Source organism: Culicoides brevitarsis, chromosome 1 (assembly GCF_036172545.1).
Source record: "Culicoides brevitarsis isolate CSIRO-B50_1 chromosome 1, AGI_CSIRO_Cbre_v1, whole genome shotgun sequence".
Lineage (NCBI taxonomy): Eukaryota > Metazoa > Arthropoda > Insecta > Diptera > Ceratopogonidae > Culicoides > Culicoides brevitarsis.
The window spans coordinates 41,642,956-41,655,947 of NC_087085.1; the positions used below are offsets into that span (position 1 = coordinate 41,642,956).

General features: G+C 27.1%; 3 protein-coding genes and 1 long non-coding RNA gene across 8 annotated transcripts in view; 3 read left to right on the forward strand and 1 right to left on the reverse strand.

Moving 5' to 3' along the window:
- The window catches only part of LOC134827869 (uncharacterized), a 181,794-nt gene that overhangs the window by 15,186 nt on the left and 153,616 nt on the right, over positions 1 to 12,992 (forward strand). The window lies entirely within an intron of this gene.
- LOC134827108 (importin-11) lies at positions 131 to 4,692 on the forward strand. The gene is made up of 4 exons (XM_063839661.1): positions 131 to 1,854; positions 2,798 to 3,847; positions 4,230 to 4,389; positions 4,446 to 4,692. Exons 1-4 carry the CDS (start codon positions 236 to 238, stop codon positions 4,599 to 4,601), a joined length of 2,985 nt encoding a protein of 994 aa, XP_063695731.1. The 5' UTR covers positions 131 to 235; the 3' UTR covers positions 4,602 to 4,692.
- Positions 6,525 to 7,511, forward strand: LOC134828118 (gastrula zinc finger protein XlCGF48.2-like). Its single transcript, XM_063841087.1, has one exon. The coding sequence runs from the start codon at positions 6,525 to 6,527 to the stop codon at positions 7,419 to 7,421; it is 897 nt and encodes a 298-aa protein (XP_063697157.1). The 3' UTR covers positions 7,422 to 7,511.
- LOC134827864 (protein groucho) overlaps positions 8,275 to 12,992 on the reverse strand; it is a 167,816-nt gene continuing 163,098 nt past the window's right edge. For 4 of the 5 annotated variants that reach the window (XM_063840721.1, XM_063840722.1, XM_063840720.1 and 1 more), the window contains 8 exons: positions 12,486 to 12,683; positions 12,316 to 12,420; positions 11,956 to 12,012; positions 11,511 to 11,687; positions 11,208 to 11,455; positions 9,991 to 10,664; positions 9,201 to 9,400; positions 8,275 to 9,130 (listed from right to left, as the gene is read on the reverse strand). In XM_063840721.1, the coding sequence (XP_063696791.1) occupies positions 9,023 to 9,130; positions 9,201 to 9,400; positions 9,991 to 10,664; positions 11,208 to 11,455; positions 11,511 to 11,687; positions 11,956 to 12,012; positions 12,316 to 12,420; positions 12,486 to 12,683 (1,767 nt within the window). In that variant the 3' untranslated portion in view covers positions 8,275 to 9,022. The remainder of the gene's footprint in view (positions 9,131 to 9,200; positions 9,401 to 9,990; positions 10,665 to 11,207; positions 11,456 to 11,510; positions 11,688 to 11,955; positions 12,013 to 12,315; positions 12,421 to 12,485; positions 12,684 to 12,992) is intronic. The other variant, XM_063840724.1, reaches the window with a different exon arrangement.

Genomic DNA, 12,992 nt, shown 5'->3' on the forward strand with positions numbered 1-12,992 from the left:
ATTAAATTCAATGAGAAAAAAAATTTATTTAAAATTGCCCTTATTTTGAGGAGTAAAAAAATGTAAATCTCCGCCACTGGATTTTCAAAACGTCAAAATCACACACAAAAAATCAAAACAAACGTGACAAACTCACTTTTCTTCTCTTTCCACGGAAAATTTGGAGTTGTAGATCTCATTCAAACCAAATAATTCTGCAATCTCGTCCTTTTTCCGCCTCAAATCAACTTGCAAAATGTCTCAACAACTCGTAGAAATTCTCGGATATGCAACATCTCAAATACCGGAACACGTAAAAATCGCCGAACAAAAATACGCCGAATGGTCTTCGATGCCCGGATTTTACCCGATGTTAGCGCAAATCCTCGCCGACACGCGACTTGAAGAAAAAATCCACTTAATGGCGTTAATTTGGCTGAAAAATGCCGTTCAACGATTATGGAGACCTTCGCAACCGAATGCCTTGCCGCAAGAGGATAAAAATGTGATAAAAAGTTTTTTGTTGTCGGCATATCCAACGACGTCACCCGCACTCTCGAAACAGATGGCAGAAATTTTCGCTCGTATCGTGAGATGCGATCCGCTGAATGGATGGCCTCAACTTTTGCCGGAACTGATGCAAGCTATTCAAGATCCCGATAATTTGAGACAATCGAGGGCGTTGCTGATGTTGTTGCATGTCATAAAAGGCTTGAGTGCAAGACCAACTTTGCAAGAAAGGAAACATTTTGAACAAGTTACCGCCGAAATGTATCAATTTATGGCAAATGCGTGGCTTTCGCTGATGAGACTTTTCATGACGGGCGTTCAGGAAGGTCGTTCGTTGCAAGAATTGAGTCAAATTTTGGACAAAGCTGTACTTTCGTTGAAAATTATCAAGCGAATGAACCTTTTTGGACTTTTTAAACCTGAAAAAAATGAAATGTGCAACGAATTTTGGCGAAATTTCCTTCCTCCGATCGACGAATTGTTGCATTGTCGCATGTATTTGTTGCAAAAACCGGAATATCAACCAATAATGGAGACTTTTGAAAAGTACATCGTGCGTCATATGAAATTGCTGTACGAATATCAGGAACGTCATGTGAGTTCTTTCCTCGAATTCGCTCCGGCGGTGTTGGAATTCGCCTATGATCACGTTTTCGGGGAAAAAAGTGCCTTGGTTGTCGATGGGAGTCGCGTACATTTCCAAGCATTCGCGATTTATTGTTTTAATTTGATCAAATCGCAACTCGGGTACGACGATAAGGTCCCCAAATACTCGCAAGACATCGACAAGGCAATGGTCAAGGTCACCGATGGCTTTTTCAACACCGAAAGACTCCAAATTGTCGTTGACAAATTAATTTCCGTCTATTTTCTCATGACTGAGGTCGAAATGAACATTTGGGAATCCGATCCGGAGGAGTATGTCGGGCAAGAAACGGGCGACAGTTGGAAATATTGCATGCGTTCGAGTGCCGAGACGCTTTTTGTGCTCGTTTGCAAGTGTTACAACAAAGAAATCACCCCGAGATTGCAAATTTTGGTCAATGCGGCGCAACAATTGGAATTGACAGCGATGACGCCGGCACAGGATGTTTTGTATAAAGAAGCTATTTATAATGCAGTTGGTCAAGCGTCGTTTCGGTTGTTTGATGAGCTCGATTTTGATTATTGGTTTACGAATTTTTTGGTGCAGGAGATGCAAATTAAGGATCCGGCGTTGAAAATTATCAAGAAACGGGCGATTTGGTTGATTGGAACATGGACTGCGGTGAAATTTAATCGAGATCTTCGTCCGGCGGTTTATGAAATGTGTGGGATGTTGCTGGATCCGGAAGAGGATTTGGTTGTTAGGCTCGTGACGTCACAGTAAGTTTTCTAATTTTAACTTGAAAATTTATTTTCAAAAAAATAATAATTTAAAAAAAATTAAAAAAAAATAATTTTCTTCCTTGATTAAAATTTTTAATTAAATTAATCAGTTAATTTGAAAAAAAATATTTTTTGACTTAAAAAAATTCAAATAATATTTTATTTTAATTTTTTTAAATTAAAATAATTTTAGTTTTAGTTTATTTTTAAAATTTAAATTTTATGAATATTTTTAATTTTTTTTAAGAAAATATTTTTTTATTTTAATTTTATTTAAAAAAAAATAATTCCATATTTCTGATAATTTTTTTTTATTAATTCAAATTAATTTCTTTTGATTTTTTTTAATTTTCTAAAGATTAATATAATTCCATTTATTTTAAATTAATTTCTTTAAAAAATTAAAAATTTAATTCTATATATTTTAAATTTTATTTTTTATTTGTGATAATTTTTACATATTTTTTTAATTAATTAAAATTAACATTAATTTATTCCATTAGATTTTTTAAATTATTTTTTTTTATTTTTCGTAGATTCATTTTAATATTTATGTATATAATTATTTTTTAATTTAAAAATTAAAAATTAATTTTAAAAAATATAATTTTAAAAAAATTTTCAAATTATTTTTTTTTATTTTTTAAAGAAATAAATTAAAAATTTGTGAATTTTAATTTAATTTAATTGAATTTTTCACAAATTTTAAATTAATTTCTTTAAAAAATTAAAAAAATAATTCCAAATTTTTTTAAATTATAATTTCGATTTGTGATAATTTTTGTATATTTTTTTTTAATTTTTAAATTATTTTAAAAAAAATTAATTAAATAAATTTAAATTAATTAATTTATTTTGCTCAACGATTTAAAATATTTTTTTATGTAAAAATTAAAAAAAAATATTAATTAAAAATATAATTTTTTACCTTTTATTTTAGGACCCTCAAAAACATCTTAGACGACTTCGAATTCACTCCCGAACAATTTTTGCCATATCTCGAAGTAATTTTCGTGCGACTTTACAATCTCTTGCAGAACGTCGACGAATGCGAAACTAAAATGAACATTTTAAAAACCATGTCTTTCATCATCCAAAAAATGTCGTTTTCCATCAAAGGTCATGCCAACCAACTCGTCGAATATCTCCCGATCTTATGGGAACAAAGTCAGGACAATTACATGCAAAAAACTGTCATTGTCTCGACGATGCGTGACATCATCCAAGCTCTCGGAGGCATTCCCGAGACGTTGCTAAACTTCATTTACGACATTTTGCAGCACAGTACGAACGTCGAAGATGACATGCATGTTTATATGATCGACGAGGGTTTGGAATTGTGGCTTAAAACGATCCAACATTGCAAAGTCCCGAATGAAAATCTCGTGAAATTGACTTCCAACTTGATTCCGATCATCGAATCGAGCTCAACGTACCTCCGAACGTGCTTGCATATCGTTCAAGCGTACATTTTGCTGATTCCCGAATATTTCATCACGAATTTCGGGCCGCCTTTGGTGAACAAACTCATGGAATTGCAACAAGATATGCGCTCGGAAGGGATAATTATGATCCATTCGATGTACATTGTGATGCTGAAAACGGATGCGAATCTCGCGGTGCAAGTTTTACGTCCGGCGCTCATCGAAGTCTTCAAAGGAGTTTATCAAGCGGAAGTTTATGTGTCGGAATTGAGGATTTATCTTCAAATTATCGCTCGAGTCTTGGCAATGCATCCAAATGCGTTTGGAGAAATTTTGCAAGCGATGGGAAAACCCGATGGATTTGAGAAAATTTTCGAAGTTATGCTCGAAAAATTCCATTTGGCACAAAATAATGAGGAACGAAAGCTGTTGGCGCTGGCAGTCGGAAGTATTATGACGAAACCCGTAGATGCCATTTATCTGAATATGGCAACAATTATGGAGAAATTGCACAAAGCCATGCTGAATATCGTACAAGATGACGAAGAAACAGGACAAAAAATTGAGTAAGTTAATTTTTCTTCAAAATTCAATTATAAAAAAAAATTTTCAATTATTTAAATTTAAAAAAAAAATTTTTTTAAATTTTTTTTTTTTTTGATAATTTTTAATTTAAAAAAATTTTAAAAATTTAAAAAAAAATTTAAAAATAAAAAATAATTTAAAAAAATTAAAATAAAAAAAATATTCTTCAGAAATTTATTAAAAAAAAATTCTTTTTAATTTTTTTTTATTATTTATTTATTTATTTTTTTAAGGAAATTTTTAAATTTTCTAAATTAATTTTCTTTTTTTAAACTAAATTTTCGTTTAAAATAATAATAAAAAAATTAAATAATTATTTTTTAAAAATTTAAATAATAAAATATTTTTATTAATTTTTTACAGTTCATTAATTTTATCGAACGAAAGTGATGTGACGTACGACAATGATATTTTCGACGCAGATGAATTTGACGAATCCACGCCACATTTTGAGCGTTTACAGAAACTTGGATTGAAAGATCCGATTCATACAGTTCCCTTGCATGAGTTTATTCAAAATCAAGTAAGATTTTATTTTTTTTTTATTTTACAATTTATAAACATTTTTTAAAATTTTAGATAAATACAATTCGACAACAACTCGGAGATGAACGTTACCAAGCACTGATGATGTCAATTGATCACGAAACCTTAAATGAAGCTAGTTTATTTTTGAATTTATATATTCCAATACCAGATCACAATTCGAATCGGCTGGAATCGACAATGGATTGAAATTTAGAATTTACGAAATAACCATCGCTTTTTTTCGTATTTTTGTACGAAATGCTTTAATTTATTTTTTTCTAATAAATTTTTAATGTTAGCATGATTTTGAAGTTTTATTTAATTTAATGAGAAAAAAGGTACATTTAAATTAAAATAAGTCAAAAATCATAAAACAAACAAATAAAAATTAATTTTTATTAATTAATTAATTATTTTTCTTCAGAATTTTACTTTTAAATTTTTTTTTCGATTTTTTTAATATTTTTTTTTTAAATGAAAAAATTAAATAAAAAAAAATAATTTTTTAAAATTTTATAAAAATTAAAAAATTTATTTTTTAATTTTAAAATTTTTTTTTTTTTTTAATTTAAATTTTTTTTATTTTTTTTTTTTTTTTTTTATTTAAATTTTTTTTATTGAATTTTCTTCTCTTGAAAAAATAATTTATGACGTTTTCATAAGAAAAATATTAAAAACTTACTCATTTCAGTCTTATTTTCTTAATTAAATTTTACTTAATATCAATTGAAACGAATTTTAAAAGATCTTAAAATCGCCTAAAAACATTTTGTGTCATTCACCTTATGTTGACAAAACTGATAATTTGTCCAAAATTCAAAATAATAAAAAATGCGTCGTCAATAAAAAATTTCATCATATCACAAAACTTTTCACTTATCATCTCAAGCACGTCACTAAATGCTGATCGATGCTCGATCGTTGTGCCGACTGGTACCAAAACGTAATTAATTTGAAACCTAATCCCTTTACACTCGATATCTGTTCTCGTTCATTACGTATCAAGCAGCAAAAATAATACAAATGATTAAAAATTTAGCGCTTAAAAATCGACCATTCATAAAGTGTGTCCTTTGGGAATTCGTAGAACAAACACTTTGACGACCTGTTACAGTCTGGTACGTTCTCAGTAACGCACTTTAACGGAAATTCTATCGATTAGGGTTTCCATCGATGCGTTTCTGATATTTTTAATTTAAGTAAATAAACTTTATTCATGTAAAAAATTTTTTAAAAAATAAAATTAAAGAATTATTAAAAATTTAATTTTAGTTTTTAAAAATTTAATTTAATTAAAATTAAGTTAAGTTTAAAAACTTTTAAATCGATTTTTTTAAATTAAAAATAAATATTAAAAATTTATTTAAAAATTATAATTTATTCAGAAAATATTAAAAACGGAATTCAATTAATTTTAAAAATTTTAAAGGTTTAAAATTTGTTTTAAAATTAAAAAATGTTTTTTTATTAAATTAATTAATTTTTGTTAATTAAAAATTATGAAAAATTTTGGAAAAATCAAAATTATTTATTTATTTATTTAATTAATTTTTGTTTTTTAAAATTTTTGATTGTCAATATTAATTTAAAATAAAAAATGATATTTTATGATTTTTAATAAAAAAAAATTTTAAATAAAAATTTTTTAAAAATTCATTAAAAAATTAAAAAAAATTATATAAAAATTAAGAATTTTTTCTTTGGAAAATTTATTAAAAAATCGTAAAAATAATAAAATGTTTAATTTTTAAATTTAATGAATTTTTAAAGATAAATCTATTTAATTTAATTTTTGCATCTTTGTCTAAATATTGATGATAATTAGACAACCTCATTATTTTCTCTAAATTCAATGATCAACATTCTATGAAAATATCGATTCTGGTTTTCATCTGTGAATGCAAATCTCGCAAGAAATGATAAAAAAAAAGTTAGTTGGTGATAAAAGTGCGACACAGGAGCGTCGTCGTAACTGGCGCAGATGCGTACCTCCTAAACATGTCTGGTTTTAAAAAATATTTTGATAAAAAAAAAACATCAAAATTGTCGTGCATTTTAATTTATGGATTTAGTCTGCATCGATCTGTCGATCAGTGAAGTGAAAGTTCGCAATAAATCAACCGAAAAAACATGGAATTTGGATATTTTTCCGAAATAGAAGGACTAAATTCCGTCTCTGATGACTTCTTATCGAACGGTTTTCATCAATTTTATACCGAACTGCAAGATGAACAACTCGATTTCGAGCCTCTTGTGTCCTCGATCGCTTGGAATGACTTAACGCTGCCCGTCATTGAAGAGCCTGACGCCAAAAATAACGTCGATCAAGTGAATTTCGTGAGTTATGTCGTGCAAGAAGATCCTCGTGACAATTTGCTGGACTTGGATTACATTTTAATGGACTTACCTCTCGACACAAACGACAATTTACTCGAAAATTTACCCGAAATGACACCTTTGTGCAACGATTCTTGTTCCTTTTTCCTCAAAGAAAGTGCGGAAAATCTCAAATTACCTTCGTTCGATGGTTCAAACTTCAAAATTGAAGTTCTTCCATCAGAATTAAGTGAAAAAAGTTCAACTAACCTCAAAAATACCCAAATTTCTGACACGCCAAAGACCTTAATTTGCGATTTCGAGGGTTGCGGAAAATCTTATGCCAAACCAACTCACCTGAAAGCCCATTTAAAGCGACATTTGAACGATAAACCGTACATTTGTCACTGGCCAGAGTGTAAATGGCGCTTTTCACGATCCGATGAACTGGCAAGACACAGAAGAAGTCATTTGGGAATCAAGCCGTATAGTTGTTGCTTTTGTTCAAAGTCGTTTGCGAGATCAGATCATCTCACGAAGCATCGACGAGTGCATGAAAAAAAGTTTAATGCGATGTGCAAAGGAGAAAAACATACAATTGTATGGCCTGCAGTGCCCAGAGGACGTCCCGGAAGAAAACCAAAGCCGAAAAATGGAGAAATTAATGAAAATATCAAATATTTTAATACAAACGAAGTGATCAAAGTTTAAAAATAATTTAATTTTAAGGAATTTAATATTAAAAAAAAACATTAATAATTAATTTTTATTTTTTTCTTATTTATCTTTATTGAGAATGAATGAATCATGAATTATTTCTAATTTTTTTTCTTACAAGTTATCCTCTTTTTTTATAATAATACACATTTTTTCCATTTTTCATGCTCATATTAATCATATATATTTATATATTATTATTAATAATAATAATTAATCAATCTATATAATAATATGCAATAATTGTGTTTTTTTTTCTTTTTTTCATTAATATATGAAGTGTAAACAATTACTTAATATTTATTTAATTTTAAATATATAATTACAAATTTTTATTCATTTTTCAAGCATGTTTAATATTCGCGCATTATTATAATTATTTTTTTGATATAATAAAAAATGACTGATTTTTGCAATGCTGTGTGTGTTTTTTTGTGTCAATAAAAGTTCAATTTCGAACGCATGTCTTGTTTTTATAATGAATGAGAAATAGTGAAACCTTTAAGCTGAATATAATTTTTTCGTATTTTTTGTACAATTTTTTTTTATTTATTTTAATTTATTAATATAATTTATAATTATATATATATATTTTTTTATTAACATATATAATTAAAAATTTATTAATAATAAAATTAATTTTATTAATTTACATGTTTTAAATGAATTTCCAATTTTTTTTATATATGATGTGTTAGTTTATTATTAAATTGACCCTTATTAGCCGAGAAGCGTTATTTTTTATTAATAATATTTTTTTTATATATTTTCTAACACACATCATTACATTTAAAATCTTGACACAATCAGTAAGTTTTTTTTTAAATTTTAATAATTTTGCTCCGTACATTATTTTAGACCTTATTTTTTTATTTACATTTATTATATATATATATTATATATGATCATTAGAATAATTATTAATTAATATAATGATAATAATAAATATCGTTTAACACCAATTTTAGTATTTTTTTTTAAGAAGTGCTGTTTAATTAATAATAATTATAATAAATTCACATTTATTGTATATGATTAATAATATTAATTAATAAAAATCAATACTCTTATGCTTTGTACAATTTTATTTATATATGTTGTGATTTTTTGTTTAAAATCATCAAATAAAATGCAAAAATTATACAAGTTTAGCTGCCATGGGCTCTGGATGCATTTTTTTTACAAATACATTTTTTTTAATATCAGTAAAACTTAAAATATTAATAGGAAAAAAATTCTGCTCTATTTTTACATGTAATGACTATAAATATATGTTTTTAATATATATTTAAGTTTGAACTTTAAAGACACTAAATTTTATATATTTTTTTTTTATTCATTTTTCTATCAACTAACATCGATACATCTTAAAAGTTAATTAATTTAATAATAGAATCACTGTTTTAGCTCTCTTTTCTTATCTGCTATTTCTGTTTTTAGTTCATGTAACATTTTTCGCGACATGTATTTTCTTCATTTTTTGTATAATTTTATGAATTTAGTAATATTTTGTACATTTAATTTAAAACATGAGTTCAAAATAAAAAGAATCGTGCCTTTATTATTGCCATTTTCGTTTCTAACATGTTCTCCATTTAATAAATAACTTCATAAACAGTGGCTTTCTTGTCACCTGAACCCGTCACGATGTATTTGTCGTCTGTTGAGATGTCACAACTAAGTACTGATGATGTTTCTTTTGACTGTAAATAATTTTTAAAAAAATTTTTTTAGTTGATGTTTTGAGGTTTTTTAATGAAAAATAAGTTTTACCTGGAATATGCTGGCTCCGTAAGGTGTACGCCATGCATTCAGTAGATTATCTTTACCCGTTGAAACGAACCATTTTCCGCATGTGGCAAATCTGAGTGAAAGAACGCAGCTTTCGTGCAAGTGTAATTGATATTTGTCGGGTTTTGTGGCGTGCAGGACTTCGACGTGAGAATTTTCCATGCCAACAGCCAACCAATCGCCTGAAATTAAAAAATATTTTTAATTATTTTTAAATTTTTAAAAATTAAAAATTAAAATTTAAACTTAAAATAAAATTTAAAAAATTTTTTTAAAAATTTAATTTAATTAATTTAAATAAATTTAAATTATATTTTTTTTATTTTTTTAAATTATAAATTTTTTTATGCTTATTTTTATTTTTAAAAATTTTAAACATCGATTAAAATTATTTTTTTTTTTTTTTTTTCTAAAATATATTTTTTTAAAATTAAAAATTAAAATAAATATTTTTAAATTAATTATTTTTTTAAAATATTTAAAAATCTTTAGTAAATAAAAAATAATTAATTTTATTTAATTTTTTTATTTTATTTTAAAATAAAAATAATTAACTTGAACATTATTTTTTTAAAAATTATTTGATTAAAAATTAAAAATAATAAATAAATAAAAAATAATTAAAATAAATTTCTTTGGAAAATTAATTAAAATAATTTTATTTAATTTTTAGAATTTTTAAATTTTTTTTAAAATTAATTTTTGAATTTTAATTAGATAAAATTTTAATTTTTCCTTAAAAAAATATTAAAAATAATTTTAAAAAAATTACCTGTAGGACAATATCCAAGCGAAAAGATTTGCGAACTAAAGTCATGTTGTTGCAATTGTCGTCCTTCGCGCAAATCCCACGAGCGAACCGTATTATCCAATCCGCCAGTCCACAAACGTTGCCCATCCGGACTAATATCGATGCACGAAGCGCCATCTGTGTGTCCCTGGAATTGCCGTACGAGCGTTTGATTGTGCAAATCCCACACGGCGATATTTCCGTCGCTGCAACACGAAAAGCAAACTTTCGAATCGGGGCTAATTGCCAATGCATAACAAGCGGGAGCACTCGACGTGAGTTCTGCCTTGATGCGTGGCGTCGCACTTGCGAGATCCCAAATTGACAAGTTTGAAGCTTCGCCGCCGACAATCAAGGTTCTGCCATCCGGCAGCAATTTCACAGATCTGATGTAGTTGTCGCGCTGCAAGCAATCCAATTGACTGACGGGCGTACGATTGCTCGGTTGCGAAATATCCCAGACTTTGACACAGCCTTTGCCTCCCGTGTACACGTATTTGGTTGGATTGGAAATTGTGACGGCGCAAACGACTTCGCCGTGATTCAAGTTGTTGATTTGACGAGCGTGACGCGGGATTCCGGGTCCATTGAGGGCATCTTGGGGAAAGGGAACGGGCTGCAATGAACCTTCGCCGTTCATGTGAAATGAGTAAGCACTGAAAAAAATTAAAAAATAATTATTAAAAATCTTAAAAATATTTAAATAAGAAAATTTTTAATAAGGAATTTTTTTTAAAATTTTCATTAAAATTTTAAAAAAATATTTTAATTTTTTTTTAAATTTGTAAGTATAAATTTTTTGGTTTAATTTTAAAATGTTTTCTTTTAAAATTTTTTTTTTATTAATTGAATTAAAATTTTATTTTTAAAATTTTAATTTAAATAATTAAAAAAAAAATTTTATTTTAATTAAATTTTTTTAATAATTAAATTTTTATTTTTTTTAATTTTTAAAATTAATTTTTACATTAAATCAAATTTAATAATTTTTATTTAATTTTTTTAATTTAAAATTTTATTTTAATTAAAATTTTTCCATTTTTTAAAATTTTTTTTTTTTTTTTGGAATTATGTTAAAAAATATTTTTTTTTTATTTTTTAAAAAATAATTTTTTTTGAAAATAATTATTTTGATTAAAATTATGTGAAATTTTTTTTTTAAAATAAAATTTTTCAAGTGAAAAAAATTAAATACTTACGGTTTTCCGCCAGTTACAGAATTCGGAGGGGGAATACCAAGAGCTCGTACATGCGTGTGTGGATCAAATGGCATCGGCGATCGACCATATGGATCTCCGGGAGGTTTTCCATAAGGATCTGAAGGACGTTGATATGGCGAGGGAGGATAAACGCCGGGTGTCGATCCTCCTAAACTTGACTTTGGTGTGGTTGATGCATTTGGAGTCGTTGAACGGGCCTTTGCTCCGGGAGTTCCGGGCTTATCGAGCTAAAAAAAATAATTTTATTAAAAAAATTTAAACTTAAAAAAAAAAATAACTCACATCTTTCGTTTTCAAGCTCGGAGTCGATCGTGACGAACTTGAGCCTGATCTGGATGGGGGTCTTTCTGTTTTCAAGTCAACGCTAGATGTTGCTTTACGATCGCCATTCATGCCAACACTGTCTCGACCTCCATCACGGGAATTGTGATCTCCGTTAACGCGGGGAGAAGGAGAACCCTGAAAAAAAATGAAAAAAAAAATTAATTTTAATTTTTTATGAAAATTTTTTAAAAGAAATGTGCAAAATTAATAATTGAAGTTAATGGAGTGATGGTATATGGTAATAAAAGCTTCGGGCGAGAATCTATTCTAAAATAAATTATTTTATTTTATTTATTGATTTTTATTGAAAAATAATAAAAAAAATATTTTTTTAACCAAAAATAACAAAAAATTTAAAAAATAAAAAAAAATAAATTTTGATTTTTTTTACACATTTTCTTACCGTTTCGTTTGCGATGTCCACGACTAAATCTTGATCGCTTTTATCACCATCACTTTCCTGTAAAATTGATTCGTTTACAATTTTGCTTCTCTTTAAATTTTGATTTGTTTTTTTTTTGACAAAATTTTGAAAAATAACAAAAAAAAAATATTTAAATCGAATTTTTTAACTAAAAAAATATTCTAACTACTTATCAATGTTTTTTTTTTCAAAAATAAATAAATCATAAAATGATGGTGATTTTTTTGTGATTTTTATCGTGTCTTCCCGCCCGAAGTTTATATTAATAAAAATGAATGACAATGAATTAATTTAATAAAAAAATAATTTTTTTATGCTAAAATTTTTTTTTTTACTTACGTGATTCAACTTTTCCTCTTTTCGCCGTTTTGAGTCTGTGTCAAGTTCGAGCGGAGAACGCGAACGATATTTTTCACGATCGCCGGGTGAAACAGAATTATTGCGCTGTTAAAATAATTTAAAAAATTAATTATTTTTTTTATTTTTAGATTTTTTTTTTCAATATTTACCAATCGCTCATCAGCAGGAGGGCCTCCAATGGGAACTTTAATATCTTCTCTGTGTAAATCTTGCGGCGCCTTAAGTAAGCTTTGTGGTCCATGCGGTAATAAAATAGGTCCTCCGAGTGCTCCAAAAGGTCCAAGAGCTCCTAACGACGGGATCGCTTGAGGAGGTCCGCCAGGTGCTTGTTGTGCATGCATCTGTTGCTAAAATTAAACCAAAAATTATTTCTCATTAATAAATGGCATCAATATTGTTACAAATATAATTTTAAACATGCATAAGGTGAGTGCATGTCAGTGTCACCAAATTATCACAGTTAACATACACATTGCACGCAATATTAATATTATTATGATTTTCACATTATTTAACATAATCAGACAATTACAACGAAAAACAACAACAACAACAACGACACGGAATATTTAGCGTGCAACAATTAAATTAAATATATTATTTTATACAGGTATTGTGTGTTTATACAGGTAAATATATTATTTGTATATAATTTG

What these genes read in the sequence shown, in the direction of transcription:
- LOC134828118 (XM_063841087.1), top strand. Translation starts at nt 6,525, where the DNA reads ATGGAATTTGGATATTTTTCCGAAATAGAAGGACTAAATTCCGTCTCT.
- LOC134827108 (XM_063839661.1), top strand. Translation starts at nt 236, where the DNA reads ATGTCTCAACAACTCGTAGAAATTCTCGGATATGCAACATCTCAAATA. An exon ending in GAAACAGGACAAAAAATTGA is followed by an intron (nt 3,848 to 4,229) that starts GTAAGTTAATTT and finishes AATTTTTTACAG; the next exon opens with TTCATTAATTTTATCGAACG. An exon ending in ATGAGTTTATTCAAAATCAA is followed by an intron (nt 4,390 to 4,445) that starts GTAAGATTTTAT and finishes TTAAAATTTTAG; the next exon opens with ATAAATACAATTCGACAACA.